The 20,257-nt window shown below is 42.7% G+C and overlaps 1 protein-coding gene across 1 annotated transcript in view; it reads right to left on the bottom strand.

Moving 5' to 3' along the window:
• Positions 1 to 20,257, bottom strand: part of col28a2a (collagen, type XXVIII, alpha 2a) — a 98,029-nt gene that overhangs the window by 32,141 nt on the left and 45,631 nt on the right. The window contains exons 17-21 of the mRNA XM_073047240.1: positions 20,127 to 20,195; positions 12,478 to 12,546; positions 11,173 to 11,244; positions 7,611 to 7,679; positions 2,200 to 2,271 (exon numbers count right to left, since the gene is read on the bottom strand). Coding sequence (XP_072903341.1) covers positions 2,200 to 2,271; positions 7,611 to 7,679; positions 11,173 to 11,244; positions 12,478 to 12,546; positions 20,127 to 20,195 — 351 coding nt within the window. The remainder of the gene's footprint in view (positions 1 to 2,199; positions 2,272 to 7,610; positions 7,680 to 11,172; positions 11,245 to 12,477; positions 12,547 to 20,126; positions 20,196 to 20,257) is intronic.

The raw sequence follows: 20,257 nt of genomic DNA, 5'->3' as shown, positions 1-20,257 counted from the left end.
ACTGGCTTTTACAAAAAGATCGCAACACGTTTATTAACATGCTGTCTTATCATCTCTTCAAAATTCTGGAATTTATGACAAATCTCCACCACACATGATGTCTGGGAAAATATTGAAGGAAATCCTAACTAGAGTGTTGATGTCCGCATTGGCATTAATTACAGTGCTGATTAAAAGTATTCAACCCCCCCCCCCCCCCCACCACTTGGAAGTTTTCATGTTCTACTGTTGTACAACATTGAATGACAATGGATTTAATTTGGCTTTTTTGACACTGATCAATAGAAAAGACTCTTGTGTGTCAAAGTGAAAACAAGTTTCTACAAATTGGTCTAAATTTATTACAAATATAAAACACAAAATAATTGATTGCATAAGTATTCACCCCCTTCAAGTCAGTATTTAGTAGATGCACCTTTGGTAGCAGTTACAGCCTTGAGTCTATGTGGATCAGCTTTGCACATCTGGACACTGCAATTTTTCCCTATTCTTCTTTACAAAACTGCACAAGCTCTGTCAGATGGCATGAGTGAACATCATTTTTCAAGTTCAGCTACAAATTCTAATCAGGTCTGGACTCTGATTTGGCCACTCCAGGACATTAACTCCTGATGAAGGGTTTTGGCCCGAAATGTCGTCACTACCTCCTCCCATAGATGCTGTCTGGCCTGCTGAGTTCTGCCAGCATTTTGTGTTTTTACATTAACTTTGTTGTTTTTAAGCCACTCTTGTGTAGCTTTGGCTTTATGCTTGGGGTTATTGTCTTGCTCGAAAATAAATCTTCTCCTGAGCCGCAGTTCTTTTGAATCCTGGAAATCCTGGCTCCAATCTTGAAAATCTTCCAGGATTTCCATGCATTTTGCTGCATTCATTTTACTTTTTACCTTCATAAGCTTTCCATGGCCTGCTCCTGTGAAGTGTCCGCACAGCATGATGCAGCCACCATAGTTCACAGTAGGAATTGTGTGTTTTTAACGATGTGCAGTGTTTAGTCTGATAGCCAAGAAGCTCAGTTTTGGTTTCATCAAACCATAGAACTTTCTTCCAGCTGACTCCACATGTCTTCTGGCAAACTCTGGCTGACATTTCATGTAAGTGTTTTTTCAACAGTGGCTTTCTCTGGCAACAGTTGTTGTATGTGCAGTCTCTCCCATCTCAGCCACTGAAGCTTTCAACTCCTTCAAAGTTGTCATAGGTCTCTTGGTGGCCTCCCTCACTAGTCCCCTTCTTGCACGGTCACTCAGTTTTTGAGGACAGCTTGCTCTAGGCAGATTTACAGCTGTGCCTTATTCTTCTCGTTTCTTGATGACTGACTTAACTGTACTCCAAGGGATAATCAGTTACTTGAAAAGTTTCTTGTATCCATCTCCCAACTTGTGCTTTTCCATAACCTTTTTGTGGAGTTGTTTGGAGTGTTCTGTTGACTTCATGGTGTAGTTTTTGCCAGGATACTGACTCACCAGCAGCTGGGCCTTCCAGATACAAGTGTACTTTAACTACAATCAATTGAAACACCTTGACTGCACACAGGTTGCTCTCCACTTCATTAATTATGTGATTTCTAAAACCAACTGGCTGCACCAGTGATGAATTGGCATGTTGTGTTAAAAAGGGTGAATACTTACACAATCAATTATCTCGTATTTTATATTTGCAATTAATTTAGATCACTTTGTAGAGATCGGTTTTGACACGAGCCTTTTTCTGTTGATCACTGTCAAAAATGCCAAATTAAAGCCATTTGTGATTCAATGTTGCAAAACATTATAACATGAAAACTTTGGGAGGGGGGTGAAAACTTTTTATAGGCACTGTATGTAGCTCAGTCCAACCTTGGCTAGGAATCCAAGACATCCTTCTCTAGGTAAGTATGGCCTTTAAATTTCCATTGTTATTCTAATCCCCACCTCCTTTGCAGCTGATAAGTCTTCTTCTGTCTAATCCTACATGTCATAACATTTCTCTGTTTTTAAAAAAAATGTTTTTCTCTAATCATCTCATCTGTCCACAACTTGTAAAGTTCCTGGGCACACTTGTTACACTAAAAATACATAATGTGGAAATCCATCACAAACATCACAAAATGTAAAAAAAATCTACATTATTGTATGTGCAAGCATTAAAAAGGCACATGTAGCAGAATTAGATGAAATTCTAAAATTCCAGTTTGACTGACAACCAATATAGACCACCACTTGCCTTTGGTCCTGTTGGCCCTGTTATTCCAGGTGGACCAACCAAACCTCGCAGCCCAGTCTGACCTATATCACCCTGTAAGAAATAAAAAGACAGAGATGGTAAGGAAAGAGCAGTAACTTTTTCCTTTTGCATTTCTGGATAGAGGGCTGGGGGGTTCATCCTGTGGCAACTCAGGATCTAACATTCAAGATTGTTTAATGTCATTTCCAGTACAGTAGTGTAAGTCAAACAAAATAATTGCTACTCCTGAATCCGATACACTGCAAAAAAATACAATAAGATAAAGAAAGTAATAAAAATAAAAAAAACACAATAAATATAAATACCTAAGAGAGCTTACATACCATAAAGTGATGCTAGGCCCAAGAGTATATAATGTGACTGACAGGAAGTGGTAAAATAGTGGTGGTTGGGGGTCTGGAGGAGTGGGTTAGTGGGTGGAAGTGTTGATCCATCTTATGGTACATGAGCAGGGTGGATGAGAACCTTCATGATGCTACTGGCCCTTTTCTGTATATAGGTCCTTGACGGTGGGTAGGTTGGTGCCAGTGACACACAGGGCAGTTTTGATTACCTGTTGTAGAGTCTTCACACGTTGCATTGCATGTTGTGTCTGAGCGCAACTAAATATCAATTAAATAAATGCACGCATGCAGGAGATGGTTTTAATTGGTGTGTTTACATTGCAATGAGAGAGAGAACAATGCACGTGTGTGGACAACAGCACATGTGCAGACAACAGATCAATATGTAGTGCTAAGGGTAATTGCTCTACAAGAAACAGATCCATACATTACACTTCCTCCCCCTTTAGATTAATGCAATACAAAACTGTATATGTACAAAACATTCAGTTTCTCTTTCATAAACCCATATTCCAAATAAATATTCTTTCACAATAACAGTCCATAACTAACTTCACAGTTCTAAAGGTTCAGTCTTTTAAACTCTGTTTCTTTCAGGATAGCACCTCTGGACCTGTGGAGTGGCATCACATTTGGCAGATGTCTTGCCAACAATAACATTCTCATCGCACCTCTAGACCTGTGCAGTGGCATCAGGTTTGGCAGGTAACTTGTCTAAGACAATGTTCTCAGTTTCTAATGTCACATTGCTGTCACTGACATGATCATCACTGAGAGATAAGTCCGGTGCTTGTAGTGTGTCCATCTAGTTAGATGCAATTAACTCAGGTGCGTTCTTCAGTTGAACATCCAGTATCTGGTCCACATGATGTCTCTATGTCTGATCTCCAACATCCACTGTGTACACCAGTGGTGCAATTCTTGTAGCTAGCCTACCGGGTGTCCACTTATCTTCTCGGTAATCACACGCTATGACTTCCTGTCCGATCTCGAAGCTCCTTGCTGCTTAAATTGGCAAATGGCTGAACTGGCTATTCTGCACTTCCGTCCGTAGATCTGGTTTCAGGAGGTCTATGCAAGAACTCAGATTCCTGTTCATGAACAGTATTGCAGGTGTTTGAATTGTCATTGCCTGAACAGAGTTCTGATACACAAAGAGGAGGTTGTCCACCTTGTGCTGTAAAGAAATGTCCTCCTTGTCCATTGATTTAATGGACCTCTTGAAAGTTTGGATGGTGAGGAGATGACTTGAAATGTCTGATGCCATTTTTCTTCATGACAACTCAGGACACCATGTATGGTGGTCCGTTGTCACTCACAATTTGTTTGTGTAAGCTATTTCAGAATGGAGACAGTCTTTGCTGAGGTGGTTGACTTCTTTGGTGTAATCCCCAGCCACTTTGAATGAGGATCCACAGCAATCAGAAACACGGAGTCCATGAATGGCAGATCTGCACTCTTTGCCATGTTGACAATGGCTACTTCTACAGGTGTAATGGTGCCTCTGAGTGTGCATTTAGAACTTTTTTGCATCCCAAACAGCTTTTGGCCAAGTCTTCAATCTGTTTATCTATTCCTGGCCACTACACGTCACTCTGGGTGAGACTCTTCACCTTGACTATACCCAGGTGTCTTTCATGCATATTTTATAACACTCTGTTGTGCAATTTAGAAGGAACCACAACATGAGATCCACACACCAGCTTTCTTTGACATACCAACAGTTCATCTTGTCTTGCTGAGAACTCTGGAAGCATAGAGTTACCATGAGCTGGCCATCTTTCAACAGTGATTTCATAGACTTTTGACAATGTCGGGTCATTCCTGGTTTCTCTTTGTATTTCGGCATCTGTTTTCGGCATCTGTTATCGGCAACTGGTCCACCAATGCGGTGTGGAACACTTCTGCTGGGTCACAGTATGAAGACTTCCCTTCTTCAGTTGCCAACAGTGGAAGGTGTGACAAACCATCATCGTTGCTGTGTTGTTTGGTACCCTTGAACTCTATGTCATAAGAGTGGGGTCGTAGGAATAGTGCCCAACATTGTAACCAGGTAGCAGTCATCATTGGAATTCCCTTCCTAGGATTGAAAATGGACATACAACACTGGTGATCTGTCACTAATGTAAGCTTTTGTCTGTAGAGGTTGTGGTGGAACTTCTTTATTCCCCATACTCGGGGCCTCTCGGTTGATATGTACGTAGTTGCATTCTCCACTCTTCAGTGATCTTGAAGCAAACACAATCGGGCATTCAGATCCATTCTTCATAATGTGTGACCACGGCTCCAATGCCATAAGGGGATGCATCGCAAACCAGTCTGATGAGCAGGGATGGGTCAGAATGGGTGAGCAGTTCATTGGATGTTATTGGTCTGTTTCGTTGAATGCTTTTTCACATCTTTCTGACCATTCCAACTTTGCTCCTATCTGTAACAGTGCGTTCAATGGATGCAGCACTGTAGCAATGTTTGATAGTGGTTTACAAGGCCCAAGTATGACCTGAGTTGTGACACATTTTCTGGTTTGGGTGCCTGTGGCACTGCTTCGATCTTCACTTGTGACTTATGTAAGCCATCCTTGTCAACGACATGTCCACAATATGAGATTTCATTCTTAAAAAACTCATGTTTCTCTTTCTATGTGCACAGATCATATTCAATCACCCTGGTGAACACTTTACCAAGGTTCTGGGGGTGCTCTTAATCATTTTTGCCAGTCACGATGATGTCATCTAGGTAACACTGTGTTCCTGGGTTATCTTGGAGCATTTGGTCCATTGTTCTTTGTCAAATTGCTGGAGCTGATGCGACACCAAAGGTGAGACAGTTATACTGGAACAGTCCCTTGTGAGTGTGGATTGTGAGGAACTTCCTGCTTGACTCCTGAATCTCCATTTGCAAATAGCTTTGTGACTAGACAACTTTTGAAAACCTTTCCCCACCTGCCAAATATGCAAAAATGTCTTCTAATCATGGCAAAGGATACTGCACACTACACAGCCCTGGGTTGATGCTCACCTTGAAATCCCCACACATGCAAATGGCTCCAGCCTTCCCTTTCTTGATCACTGGGACAATGAGCATGGTCCAATCGCTCCACTCAACCTTGGAGAGAAATCCAGATGCCTCCAAGCTCTGCCATAGAGCATCCACTTTAGGGTGTAGTGTATAAGGCACTGGATGCACTTTATGGAATCTTGGTGTTGCTGTTTCATCCAGTTCAATTCTGGCCTTCATGCCATTGAGTTTACCAATGCATTTCTCAAACACCTTCTCATTAGCATTAAGCAGCTGTGCCAGTCTCTGGGTAGTACTGCTATTTGGGCTGCCATTGCCTGTTGAGGTCACACTGAGAGCTTTGTTTGAGTGCCAGTCTAGTTGGATTTTTCTCAACCACTCACGTCCAAAAAGTGCTGACCTCCACTTTTCAATACATAAACCTCCAACTGCTGCGTTTGGCCTCCATACGTTACATCCACTTTCAGTTTGTCTTTGGGAGGCACTTTCTTGCCTGTTTAGATCTTTAACATTACCGAGGTCTTCTCTAATGGTATCTTAGAAAACAGTCTGTTGTAGTCAGCCTCTGAAATTATAGACAAATGGGATCCTGTATCCAGCTCCATTTTCAGTTTTACACCAGACACATCTATTGTGATCCAGATGATTTTGTGATCTGTTTCAGTAATACTATGCAAATCTACGCATGACAGCTCACCTTCGTCAGACTCTGTGTTGTCTGTTTCACATTCAGTCACTTTATGCACTTGCGTAGATTTGTGTGTGAAACACTTCACTTGATGTGGTTTTTCTGTTCGGTTGTCCTTTTTTGTTTGACTTGCACACTCTCTTTGTGACCTTGTCTGAGACACTTTCTGCACACGTTTTCCTTGAACCAACAGTCATGTGCATCATGGGAAGATTTGCCACATCGATAACATTTTGGCTTTTTGTACCATTAAGGAATGTTTTGCACATTTCACATTCTAACCTCCTTTGCTGTAGTCTCAAACAATATTGCAATGGTCAATGCCCATTCTAAAGTTTGGTCTCTTTCAGTCAGTAGCATCTTTTGAGTGCTTTGACTATGCATGCCACATTCAATCCTGTCCCTTAGTGCATCAGAAAATCTATTTCTAAAGTCACAGTACTGGGAAAATTTGTGCAGTTCCGCAATGTATTCAGAACGGTTTTCATCCTTTGACTGGTTCTTTTTGTAAAATCTAAATCGCTCAGTTATTATCAGCGATTTAGGGGTCAAGTGATTTTGTAAAACTGTAACAATTCCATTGAACATCTTGCTCGCTAGCTTTGCAGGGATTACTAAATTGTGTAAAAGACTGTATGTTCTTGCATCCATTAAGCTAAGAAGTATAAGGACTTTCGTTTGCTCCTCCACATTGTTTAAGTTACAAAACAGTTCAACCCTCTTGATATAGGATACTCAGCCTACCTTAGGTCTATCAAATTCATCAACTTTCCTGACTGAAGCCATCACCACAATATTTTCACTTTAAATTCAGTGCATCTTTCAATGTTACACATGCATTCATTTGCTTGCATCCATGATGGCTTTCTCATGCTGTTTAACTCTCGTTGTTTTGTCCTGTAACTATTGGTACAGTTTTGATATTTTCTGACATTCAGGTTTATACTCATCACCAATTTATTGTGTCTGTGCACAACAACATATCAACTAAATAAAAGCACGCATGTGGAAGGTGGCTGTAACTGGTGTATTCACATTGCAACGAGAGAGACAACAATGCACATGCGTGGATAACAGATCAATACGTAGTATTAAGGGGGTGGGTCATTGCTCTAAAAGAACTAGATCCATACATTGCAGTTCAGTTTCTGTACCACGCAGTGATGCAGCTTGTCAGGAAATCAGTAGAACAATGTTAATGTACAGTGCTGCTTTCACTAAGGACTGGAAGCAAACAATTTGGTAGATGTCCTCCAGATCCAAGGTGGAGAAAATGCAAACACCTTCCCATATCCTAGAAAAAGAAGGAGAAATCAGACCACATATTTCAAAGTATTTACCTTCTCTCCTTGAATCCCTATGCCGGGTGCTCCTTCAGCCCCTCTTGGTCCTGGCAATCCAGGTTCTCCCTGTGACAGTGATTAAAGGAAAATAGTGATTGGAGAATATCAGTAATAATCCCACCAGCGTTTAATTTAGAGGTAGTGTAATGGATTGTTCTATTACCAGTTAGACGTTATCAAAAATTCTTAAGTAATAACTAGTGCCATCTTACCATGACTAATACACTAATCTGACTATAAAAGTAAATATATTAAGAGTGTTGGAATATTTTTAATATCAAACAGATAAATCAAAGCTTTTATCTGCATCATAGAATGGTATCAAGTGTGTTGATTGATTAACAAGTGTATTAATACAATCAAATTATATTTCACTAATTTTATTTCAAATTATATTTCACTAATAATATTTCACTAATACTAGACAGTACTCAAAATTCAATAGCAATAATCCAAAATTATAGCTTATGATATTTCAGAATCAGAATCAGATTTAATATCACCGGCATATGTCATGAAATTTGTTAACTTTAAGGCAGTAGTACAATGAAATACATAAGTAAATACAGAGAAAAAAGAGTTACATTATATATATGTCTATTAAATAGTTAAATGCAAAATAAGAGAAATAGAAAAGTTCATGGGTTCAATGTCCATTTAGAAACTGGATGGCAGAGGAGAAGAAGCTGTTCCTGAATGGCTGAGTGTGTGCCTCAGGCGTTGGTACCTCCTTTCCAATGGTAACAGTGTGAGGAGGGCGTGACCTGGGTGGTGGGGATCCTAAGAATGTTGCTGAGACTGGAGTGCCCGGGACTGCTATCCTTGGAGCAGAGATGGCTGATGGGCGACCTTTGGAAAATCATGAGGAGGATAAGATAGAGCGGATAGTCATAGTCTCTTTCCCAGGGTCAGGGAGTATAAAACTAGAGGGAATTAGAGTAAGGTAAGAAGGGAAAGGTATAGAGGTGTACCTTTCCATACAGACTGTGGTGGGCATTGGAACAAGCTGCAAGAGGAAGTTGCAAAGGCAGGTACATTAGAACATTTAAAAGACATCTGGATAGGTACATTGATAGGAAAGGTTCAGAGGGAAATGAATTAAGTGCCTTAAAACCAGTCGCTTCAGGCAAATGGGGTTGTCAGCTGTCATTGGCAGCTCATCTAGGAGAAGGAAAACTGTGCTGTGACTATACCCACACATGGGGAAGGTTTTGGGAGTAAACCCTGAGGAAAATCCAGAGCTGGAGTCCCTAAAGGCAGTACTACATTGAGCTCAATGCTGACTGGCAACTCCTATGACGCAGCTGGAACCAAATTGTATTGGACTCTGCCGTTCCTTTGGATTCATCAGTTGCATGAAGAGGAGAGCATGTTATATGGGCAACAGCTTGCTGTCCATATCGTACTGCCCTGGCTTGCATATTGTCTTGTGTATCATGTAGACAGCTAGGACGTGACATCCATGTTTGATTCCAACCAAAGGAGAGCCTCAGGCCTCAATGGGTAGGGAAATGAAAAGAGCTCAGGAAAGCACTTCAGTCAGCATCAACAGGTTCAAGGGCCTGTTTCCACACTATAGAACTTTATGTACATTGAACTGGAGATAGTGGAGCTTGGCAGCTGCCTGGAGTTGGATTGTGGAGACAAAAGGTATCCAGGTATCATCAATTTTTTTTTTGAATTTTATCCAACATTTTGGATGTTTAGAGGTCTGTTTAAGTAGTCCCTAGTGGTCCCAGAAGTCTGTTAGTTAGGCCTTTCCTGACTGGGAAATGTCAATCAGAACTTAAGTGTAACAAGCCCCAATTGAGGGAAACACATATTTAAAGGTGAGTATATTCCCCATATCCTGCATTCTCAATCAGAGACGGTTGTGGAGATTCTTGGCACTTGGATCCCATTATTATGCCAGGTTAGCCAAGCTACAGTTGAAAATCTGCATTGAGAATGAGTGAATAAAAAAATTATTACGTCTTAGATGATTCGGGTACCATCATCATCAAATCTACCATTATAGAGTTTTTCGAGAAGATCAGGAAAGATGACAAGGAAAAGCAGTAGACGATGTCTACATGGACTTAGCAAGGACTTTGACTTAGCCCCACATGGGAGACTGGTCCAGTGTTCAGTCACTTGGCACTCAGAATGAAGTAGGATTCAACACTGGCTCGCGAGAGCAGCCAGAGAGTGTGAGCAGATGTCTGCTATTCTGACTAGAGGCCCGTGACTAGTAGTGTGCCACAGAGAACAGTTGTTTGTCACCTATATTAATGAGTTGGATGATGATGTAATAAACTAGATCAGCAAATTTGTAGATGATACCAAGATTGGGGGCAAGGAAGGCTTTCACTGCTTGCAAACGATATCTGGGCCAGCCAGAAAAATAGGCTGAGAAGTGGCAGATGGATTTAAAGCAAACAGTGTTGTATTTTGAAAGGACAAACTAGGGAAGGACTTACACAGTGAATGGTAGGGCACTGAGAAATGCAGTAGAACAGAGGGATCTGGGAGTACAGATACATAGTTTCTTGAAAGTAGTGTCACAGATAGGAGGTCATAAAGAGAGCTTTTGGCACATTGGCCTTCATAAATCAGAGTATTGAGTACAGGAGGAGGGCAGTCATGTTGAAATTGTATAAGGCATTAACGAGGCCTAATCTGGAGTATTGTCTGCAGTTCTGTTTACCTACCGACAAGAAAGGTACAAGATTGAAAGATTACAAAGAACTTTTACAAGGATGTTGCTGGGACTTGAGGATCTAAGTTATAAGGTTGAATTGGTTAGGAATTTACTCCCTGGACAGTAAGAGAATGAGGGCTGGTTTAGATGGTGGTACACAAAATTATGAGAGGCATAGATAAGGGAAGTGCAAGCAAGCTTTTTCCACTGAGGTTGGGAGAAACTAGAACTAGAGGTCACAAATTAAGAGTGAAAGGTGAAAAACTTTTCACTCAGAAGGTGGTTCAAGTGTGGAACGAGCTACCAGCAGACGTGGTGGATACAGGTTCAACAGCAACATTTAAGAAAAGTTGGTTAAGTACTTGGATGGGAAGGGTATCAGAGGGCTATGGTCCAGGTGTGGGTTGATGGGACCAGGCAAAATAACAGTTGGAATAGACTAGATGGGCTGAAGGGCCTGTTTCTATGCTTAGTGTTCCATGAGTCTACCAGTGTAATTTTCATTTATGTCGTCCATGGATGAAAAAGGATGTGAATTAGGGACATGATCAGAATGTATGACCATATTAATTGTTTTTTAAAGAAAAGCATCACACATTTACTTTAAAATTAGATGGCTAGAATTTAATTGACACTGTGCTCTTGTAACAGAGGCTAAACAGTAGTAGATGATATGAACTGCAACTACATAGGTTAGTTTGCTGGAATAAACATCAAAATATAAGCCCACTCCCCTCCATGAAAATGTCTGTGGACCTATAAAACTTCAATAAATGACCTTACCAGAGAATACAGGGTTGGGATAAATTTGAAATTCAGCTAACCACTTTAGAGTGCCTCACGGCCATTTTAACTAAGTTACTATATCCTTAGAGTTACCTTCTGTCCTGGTGCGCCATCTTCTCCTGGAAGACCAGGAAGCCCTGCCAATCCTGAGGAGCCAGGTTCGCCCTACAAACACAACAGCTTCATGGAAGACCACAGACAAATGTTTTAGAGTCGACAATTCTGACCAACTGTTACACTGGGGCCAGTATCATGCAGGCAAAATTGGCAAAATTTGCATTGACAGAACCAGAAATGCAACGATCCTTGCCTGGATATACAAGAGTCTTTGCCAGAGTATCGTTCACTGGTTGAGAGCGAAGGGCACTGCCATAAACTAGAAGGGTGTAGGATAGATACAATGTTAATCTAGTTAAAGTTTAATACCCATTTTTTTGCTCCATTTCTTTTAATTTGATATATGATATGTAGGGAGAGAATACAAGACGAATGAACCACCACTGAAAGTATCATGAAGGGTAGTTATCAACGTAGCAGGGGCAGCCTAGGTGGGTTTCTTGAAATAGTGTTTTGATTTTTATAGAGTGCTCTCTTTGAAGACAAAACACCCAAAACAACTCATATACTATTATTTTATTAAACATAAAAAGCAAGAAAATTAGAATATTGACAAAAAAGTAGAAAAAAATGATAATAAAAGACATTATACAGAAATAACTCTGACACTTGTTCTGCCTCAAAGGAGGAATTAGATTCAATCAGACATTACCTGATTTTAAACATAAAGAACAGGATGAATTTCCACTGCCAATCTACCACATCAGTTTAGGCCAGATTCGCAAACTCAGTGGTAGTTTTGACAGGTAATACAAAACTGAAAAAAAACTTACTTGTGTTGTAATATCATAGGTCATTCAAATTAACGCTAGCCCTTTTTTCATAAAGCAGTCTTCAATATTAAAAGTATATTTATGATAGTTGCCATTAAACATGACAAAACTGAGGTCCAGTTCCTATAAATGTCCAATAGATGGCACTCTGCACAAAGACAAAATTATCGGCAGTTCAACTATGCAGTCCTCAGCATTGCAAGATTTTTAACAGGAACCTGTTATGTTAATTTTAGCATATACAAAGATGATAAAAAGAATTGTCAAAATTTCTAATCTCATCTACCTTTTCTTTAAAGCAACATCAGCCTTTGAGAAACGGCTATGAACAATTTTGAAGTACATTTGATGACTTCAAGTTAATGGACAAGTCATTCCAAACATATTTCTCACAGGTATTATTTGTCTTCTGTTGATAAAATTATCCCCCAGTCTCCTTGATGCATTTTTACCTTTAGGATTTCTCTTACTTTTCTCTCACTTATTTTTACTTAATTTTCTCACTTACTTTTGGTCCTGGTTCTCCGACTCCTCTTTCTCCTGGAGCTCCAATTTCTCCAGGCAAACCTTGATCGCCCTGCAGAATGGTTTGAGAATCATGTTCAAATTTAATTAAAATATATGCAAATAATCTGAAGACAAAATGATACAACAACTAAGTAAACTAAGTTAAATTCCAAGCAGGCAAGACATTTTAAAAATGTCCTCAATCACTTAACTTGCAGTTACAATTGCCTCACACCACCGGTATGAAGCACATGGAAGGGGAGTAGATGGCATTTTGGTTGGTAATCATGGCTCTTGTGAATTTGCTACAGATTTAAAAACCTATAACAACTCAGTGTGGCAGTGGTACCAATCTCAGCTTTGACTGGATGCCAGGAAAGGTGCTTCTGATGTCAATAAAGCGGGACAAAACATTTTCTTCCATTCACCATTCTGACCCAAATTCTGCAGATAAAAATAAATTAAGCAATCGAGATGGGTCTTTTGCTTATGGCAGCTGACAAAAGGCACTGACTCTGTGAAATGCACCGTGCTAGATCGTGGGTTACAGTCAAAGAAAAGATAGCTAGAATCGCTTAACACTTTCATGCAAGGGTGTTTATTCAGTGTGTCAAAAAATCAAACTTACAACAATTAGTGAAAATAGTGAAAACAAAACTGCCAATATTTACAAAAATTTATCTACCAGAAAACTCAATAGCAGCTCCATACTTTGTCCAATGTGAACTCCTGGCAGCTCGATCTCGATCTCTCTCTCTCTCCCCTCCACCTAGAGCAACCAGTCCCCTTTTTTGAAGGCACCGGGACATGCCATCTTTAATTACACACTTAGTCCCAAAGGTGTGGGTATAAATCACATGTCATACAGCTATTGCATTGGGACAATCAGGCTGAAGAAGCATTGTGGTGCCTTGGTGCATTGAATGAAACGCCCTAATAAGTTAGTCCGATGTACTGGTATGCAAGGATACGGCAGCTTATTTAAATAGGCTACTCTATAAGGGGTTTTATAATGGTAGAGGGACACGAGTTCAGATCCTATCATGCCAACCAAGGAAATGTAAATTCAAATAATTGGGAATAGGAAAACAGTGACTGGCACTTACTATCTCTGTTAAGGTCCAATAAATGCTTTATTCCACACAACACTGCTCTTATCCCACCCCTCCTGGACAGAGTACGGATTTTCTCTGGTCCTCACATTCCAGCCTACTAGCCTCCACAACCTTAGCAATTTCCACCATCAGACACATTATCAGCTCCTTTTTCAAGCTTTTCAAAGTAGCATTGATCACTTCCCTTCTCATGGCGCATTCCCATGCGACCATGGAGATGCAGTACTTGTCATTTTACATTTTGGATCCCTGAGAAATATCACTCCTTTTCCAGTGACACAACAATTCACTCGCGTTTCATCCAGTCTGGGAGTACACTGGGGGACTGCTTGGTCGACATTGGCAAAAGGCAGAATTTCCCATTGGCCAACCATTTAAACGCCAGTCCCCGTTCCAACATTCGGAACAAGAAGGCTGCGGGAGAGCACCTAAGGATTTCCAGCGGGAAGACATTTTGAGTTCTCGGGGGAAGAGAGAGGCCAGACTGCGCAGGTGCGTGATGTCAGCCAGTTGTGCATGAACAGCTTAGAAAGAAGGCAGCCATATCCAGCGGGCAGCGTTGGGAGCGGGCAGTGGAGTGAGAGGCAGCAGAGTGAAAGGGCTTCGGCTCAACGGGCTTCGGCGGTAACAGGAAGAGGCGAGGCAGTTGTTGATTGCAAAAGGAAGTAGTATGTGTGTGAGGCTGGTTTTCTGTGGTCGGTGTCAGATGTGGGAGGTCCTGGAGTCTCCCGGCATCCCGGACGGTCACATCTGCTCCCAGTGCATCGAGATGCAACTCCTAAGGGACCGTGTTAGGGAACTGGAGATGCAGCTCGATGACCTTCATCTGGTCAGGGACAGTGAGGAGGTGATAGAGAGGAGTTACAGACAGGTGGTCACTCCGGGGCCACGGGGGAACAGAGAAATAGGTCAGAGTCAGGAGAGGGAAGGGGAAGAGTCAGGTACTAGAGAGTACCCCTGTGGCTGTATCCCTTGACAATAAGTACTCCAGTTTGAGTACTGTTGGGGGGGGGGGGGACAGCCTACCTGGGGGAAGCGACTGTGGCCGTGCCTCTGGCACAGAGTCCGGCCCTGTGGCTCAGAAGCGTAGGGAAAGGACGACGAAGGCAGTAGTGATAGGGGACTCGATAGTCACGGGGTCAGACAGGCGATTCTGTGGACACAGAAAAGAAACTTGGATGGTAGTTTGCCTCCCAGGTGCCAGGGTCCAGGATGTTTCTGATCGCGTCCAAGATATCCTGCGGTGGGAGGGAGAACAGCCAGAGGTCTTGGTACATATTGGTACCAATGACATAGGTAGGAAAAGGGAAGAGGTCCTGAAAGGAGACTACAAGGATTTAAGAACGAAGTTGAAAAGCAGGACCTCAAAGGTAGCAATCTCAGGATGACTGCCTGTGCCACGTGACAGTGAGAATAGGAATAGAACGAGATGGAGGATAAATGTGTGGCTGAGGGAATGGAGCAGGGGGCAGAGATTCAGATTTCTGGATCATTGGGACCTCTTTTGGGGCGGGTGTGACCTGTACAAAAAGGACGGATTGCACTTGAATCCCAGGGGGACCAATATCCTGGTGGGCAGGTTTGATAGAGCTGTTGGGGAGGGTTTAAACTACAAATGTAGTTTGGTAGGGGGGTGGGAATCAGAATGTGAGTGCAGGGATTAAGGTAGAAGGACAAGGGCATGATGCTAAGAGTTCTGAGCTGATGAGGAAGGACAGGCAGGGGACGAAACATAATTGTAGCCAGTTGAAGGGATTGAATGTGTCTATTTCAATGCTAGAAGTATTAGGAACAAGGAGGATGAACTTAGAGCATGGATTAGTATATGGAACTACGATGTTGTGGCCGTTACTGAGACTTGGTTGGAGGAAGGGCAGGATTGGATGATGCCGGTCCCGGGGTTCAGGTGTTTTAAAAGGAATAGGATGAGAGGTAGAAAAGTGGGGGAGTGGCATTACTGGTCAGGGATAGTATCACGGCTATAGAAAGGGAGGACGCTGCAGAGGGAGTGTCCACCGAGTTGGTCTGGGTGGAAGTCAGAAATAGGAAGGGATCGATCACTGTGCTGGGAGTAGTCTATAGGCCCCCAAATAGCCCTGGGGACACCGAGGAGCAGATAAGTAGGCAGATTTTAGAATGGTGCACAAAATACAGGGTAGTAGTTATGGATGATTTCAACTTCCCTCATATTGACTGGCACCTCCTGAGTGCAAGGGTGATAGATGGGGCTGAATTTGTCAGGTGTGTTCAAGAAGGATTCCTGACACAGTATGTGGACTGGCCAATGAGAGGAGAGGCTATATTGGATCTAGTTCTGGGTAATGAACCTGGTCAGGTGACAGACCTCTTGGTGGGACAGCATTTTGGTGAGAGTGACCACAAATCCCTTAGCTTCAGCATAGCTCTGGAAAGAGATAAAATCAGACAAAATGGTAAAGTGCTTAACTGGGGAAGGGCTAACTGTGAAGGGATGAGGAAGGAACTAGTGAGAGTAAATTGGAAACAGATGTTCAAAGGGGAAAGCACAGAAGTAATGTGGCAGAAGTTTAGGGACCATTTGAGCTGGGTTCAGGACAGGTTTGTCCCACTGAGGCAAGGAAAAAATGGTAGGAAAAGGGAACTGTGGCTGACGAAACACGTAAGGCAACTTGTCAAGAGAAAAAAGGAAGCATAGGTTAGGTATAAAAAGCAGGAAGTAGGAGGGGCTCATGAGAAATATAGGGTAGCCAGGAAGGAGCTAAAGAAAGGACTTAGGAGAGCTTGAAGGGGGCATGAGAAGGCCTTGGCATGTAGGATTAAGGAGAACCCCAAGGCGTTCTATGCGTATGTGAAGAACAGGAGGATGACAAGAACGAAGGATAAAGAGGGCAACATGTGCCTGGGGGCGGAGGAGGTTGGGGAGGTCCTAAATGAATACTTTGCTTCAGTATTCACAAGTGAAAGGATCTTGATCAGGGTGAGGTCGAAATAGAGCAGGCCTGTCTGCTGGACAATGTGGAGATTAAGGAAGATGTAGTGCTGGATCTTCCTAAAAACATCAAGATTGATAAATCCCCAGGGCCGGATATGATACACCCCAGGTTGTTGTGGGAATTGAGAGAAGAGATCACAGGAGCATTAGGTATGATCTTTGAATCCTCTTTGGCTACAGGGGAAGTGCCAGAGGACTGGAGAATGGCAAATATAGTTCCCTTGTTTAAAAAAAATGTAATAGGGAGAAACCTGGGAACTATAGACTGGTGAGTCTTACGTCTACTGGAAAGGATTCTTAAGGATAGGATCTATGAGCATTTGGAGAAGTACAGTCTACTCATGGATAGTCAACATGGCTTTGTGAAGGGAAGATTGTGCTTCATGAGCCTGATTGAGTTTTTTGAAGAGGTAACAAAAGAAATTGATGAGGGTAGGGCAGTGGATGTGGTCTACATGGACTTTAGCAAGGCACTTGACAAGGTCCCTCACGAGAGACTCATCCAGAAAGTCATGAGGCATGGGATAAGTGGAACCTTGGCTGTTTGGATTAAAAAATTGGTTTAAAGGAAGAAAACAGAGGGCACTTGTGGAAGGAAAATATCCTGCCTGGAGGTCAGTGACTAGTGGAGTGCCACAGGGATCTGTCCTGGGACCCATGCTATTTGTGATTTTTATAAATGACCTGGATGTAGAGGCGAAAGGATGGGTGAGTAACTTTGCAGATGACACGAAGATTGGAGGAGCTGTGGATGGAGCTGCAGGTTGTCGAAGGTTACAAGAGGATATAGACAGGCTGCAGAGTTGGGCAGAAAAATGGCAGATGGAATTCAATCCGGATAAGTGTGAGGTGATGCACTTTGGAAGGACAAACCAGAAGACTGAATACAGGATTAATGGTCAGTTACTTAAGAGTGTGGATGAACAGAGGGACCTTGGGGTTCAAATCCATACATCCCTCAAGATCACTGCGCAGGTTGATAGGGTAGTTAAGAAGGTCTATGGGATGCCAGGCTTCATTAACAGGGGGATTGAGTTCGAGAGTAGAGAGGTCATGTTGCAACTCTACAAATCTCTGGGGAGACCGCACTTAGAGTATGGTGTTCAATTCTGGTCACCTCATTATAGGAAGGATGTGGAAGCTATGGAGAGGGTGCAGAGGAGATTTACCAGAATGTTGCCTGGTTTGGAGAACAATTCATATGAAGCATGGATAGCAGAGCTGGGACTTTTCTCTTTGGAGCGTAGAAGAATGAGAGGGGACTTGATAGAGGTCTACAGGATTATGAGAGGCATAGATAGGGTGGATAGTCAGTACCTGTTTCCCAGGGCACCAATAGCAAACACCAGAGGGCTTATGTACAAAATTAAGGGAGGGAAGTTTAGGGGAGACATCAGGGGTAAGTTGTTGTTGTTTTTGTTTTTCTTTACACAGAGGGTTGTGAGTGCCTGGAATGACTTGCCAGGGATGGTGGTGAAGGCTAAAACATTAGAGGTATTTAAGAGCCTCTTGGACAGGCACATGGATGAAAGAAAAATAGAGGGTTATGGGGTAGTGTGGGTTTAGTACTTTTTTTAAGGATTATATGGGTCGGCACAACATGGAGGGCTGAAGGGCCTGTACTGTGCTGTAGTGTTCTACGGTTCTATGTCGGTCCATGGCCTCCTCTTCCGCATGATGAACCCACTCTCAGGTTGGAGGAGCAACACTCAATCTGTCTAGGTAGCCTCTGCCCTGATGGCATGAACATTGATTTCTGCAACTCTCGATAATTTCTACCCCTCCCCCTTCCCTCACTCTGGCTTCTTACCTCTTCTCCTCACCTGCCAATCACCTCCCCACACTGCCCCTCGACCTCCCCTTTCTTCCACGATCCACTGTCCTCTCCTGTCAGATTCCTTCTTCTTTAGCCATTTGCCTTTTCCACAATCACCTCTCAACTTCTTATCTCATGCCCTCCCCCTCCCCACCTGGCTTCACCTATCACCTTCTAGCTTGCCCTCCTCCCCCTCCCCCCACCTTCTTGTTTGGGCTTCTTCCCCCACCCCTTCCTTTCCAGGCCGTGGCTGTAAACACCGACTGTTTATTCATTCCCATGGACGCCACTTGACCTGCTGAGTTCCACCAGCATATTATGCGTGTTTTCCTCTAATCTAGTCTACTGCATTTATTGTTCAAAAGGTGGTTTCCCCAAAAATGGTGAAATCAAACACAGATTGGGTGATTGCTTCACAAAGCACCTACATTGAAGTGACTGAGCTCTGTTTGCCTGCCACTTTAGTTCTCCAGCCCACTCCCACTCTGAAGCATCTATCCAGCGGCCTCCTGCACTGCTACAATTAATCCTTTCAGTAAAGAACAACACATCATCTTCCTTTTGTGCATACTGCAGATTTCAGTATTCAATGTCCAACCCTACAGTTTCAGGTAATTCGCTTCTAGTCTTTCAGCTATCTCGCTCCTATACTCCTCCTCGTCATCATCTGAAATTATGCTAACAGTAGTTGTGTCATCGGCAAATTTAAAGATGGTGTTTGAGCTGTGCCCAGCAGTCATGGATGTAGAGAGAGTAGAGTTCTGGACTTAGCATGTATCCCTAGGCAGTGTTGATCATCAGTTATTTTTGACCCACACAGTCTCTGGTCCCTCGGTGACAAAGTCAAAGCTCCAGTTGCAGAGGGAGGGACAGAGGCCTTTGATTTGGAGCTGGTTGATTAGAACTGAGGGTATGACTGTGTTGAATGTTGAGCTGTGGTCAATAAACAGCAGCCTGACATCGATATTGCTATTGTCCAGGTGATCCAAAGCTGAATGAGATTGCATCCACTGTAGACCTATTATGGCGATAGGCAAATTGTAGCAGGTCCAGGTCCTTGCTTAGGAAGGAGTTGATTCTGGCCATGTCCAACCTCTCAAAGCACTTCATCACAGTAGATGTAAGTGTAACTGGGCAATAGTCATTGGGGCAGCTCACCCTGCTCTTCTTTGGCACTGCTATGATTTTGAAGCAGTAGGGAACCTCAGACAGCAGTAGAGAGAAATTGAAGATGTCCTAGACATTTCTGCCAGTTGGCAGAGGTTTTCAATGCCAAACCAGATACACCATTAAGGCCTGACGCCTTGCGAGCGTTCATCCTCTTTAAAGATATTCTGACGTCAGCCTTCGGGATAGAGATCACAGGGTCACCAGATGCTGCAGGGATCTGCACAGGTCTGGTTTTATTCTCCCCTTCGAAGTGTGCTTAAAAGGCTTTGAGCTCACCTGGGAGTGAAGCATCACAGCCATTCATGATGTTAGGCTTTACTTTGTAGGAAGTAAAGACCTGAAAATCCTGCCAGAGCTGACATGCATCCAATTCCATCTCCAACTTCAATTGGAATTGTTTCTTTTTCACTCTTAAAATAGCCTTCTGTAAATTGCACCACAGGTCATACCTGGAATTCTTTTATAGTTCTGGATCATTGGTCTTGAATGCCACAGATCTACCCTGCAGCAGACTTCAGAATTTGTGTTAAAGTTTGTGAAAATAATAAATTGTTTTAGCAGCTTTTTGCTTCTCTTACCTTTGAACCTGGCAAGCCTTCACCTGGAGGTCCTCTCAGGCCAGCTGGTCCTCTTGGACCTAGGACTCCCTATCAGATTATACAAAAATAAATTGCCTCAATTTAACGCATTTCGACCTGTGAAATTCTAC

Source organism: Hemitrygon akajei, chromosome 5 (assembly GCF_048418815.1).
Source record: "Hemitrygon akajei chromosome 5, sHemAka1.3, whole genome shotgun sequence".
Lineage (NCBI taxonomy): Eukaryota > Metazoa > Chordata > Chondrichthyes > Myliobatiformes > Dasyatidae > Hemitrygon > Hemitrygon akajei.
Note: the sequence above shows the minus strand (reverse complement) of the source record. Positions and strands in the feature narration are given on the sequence as shown.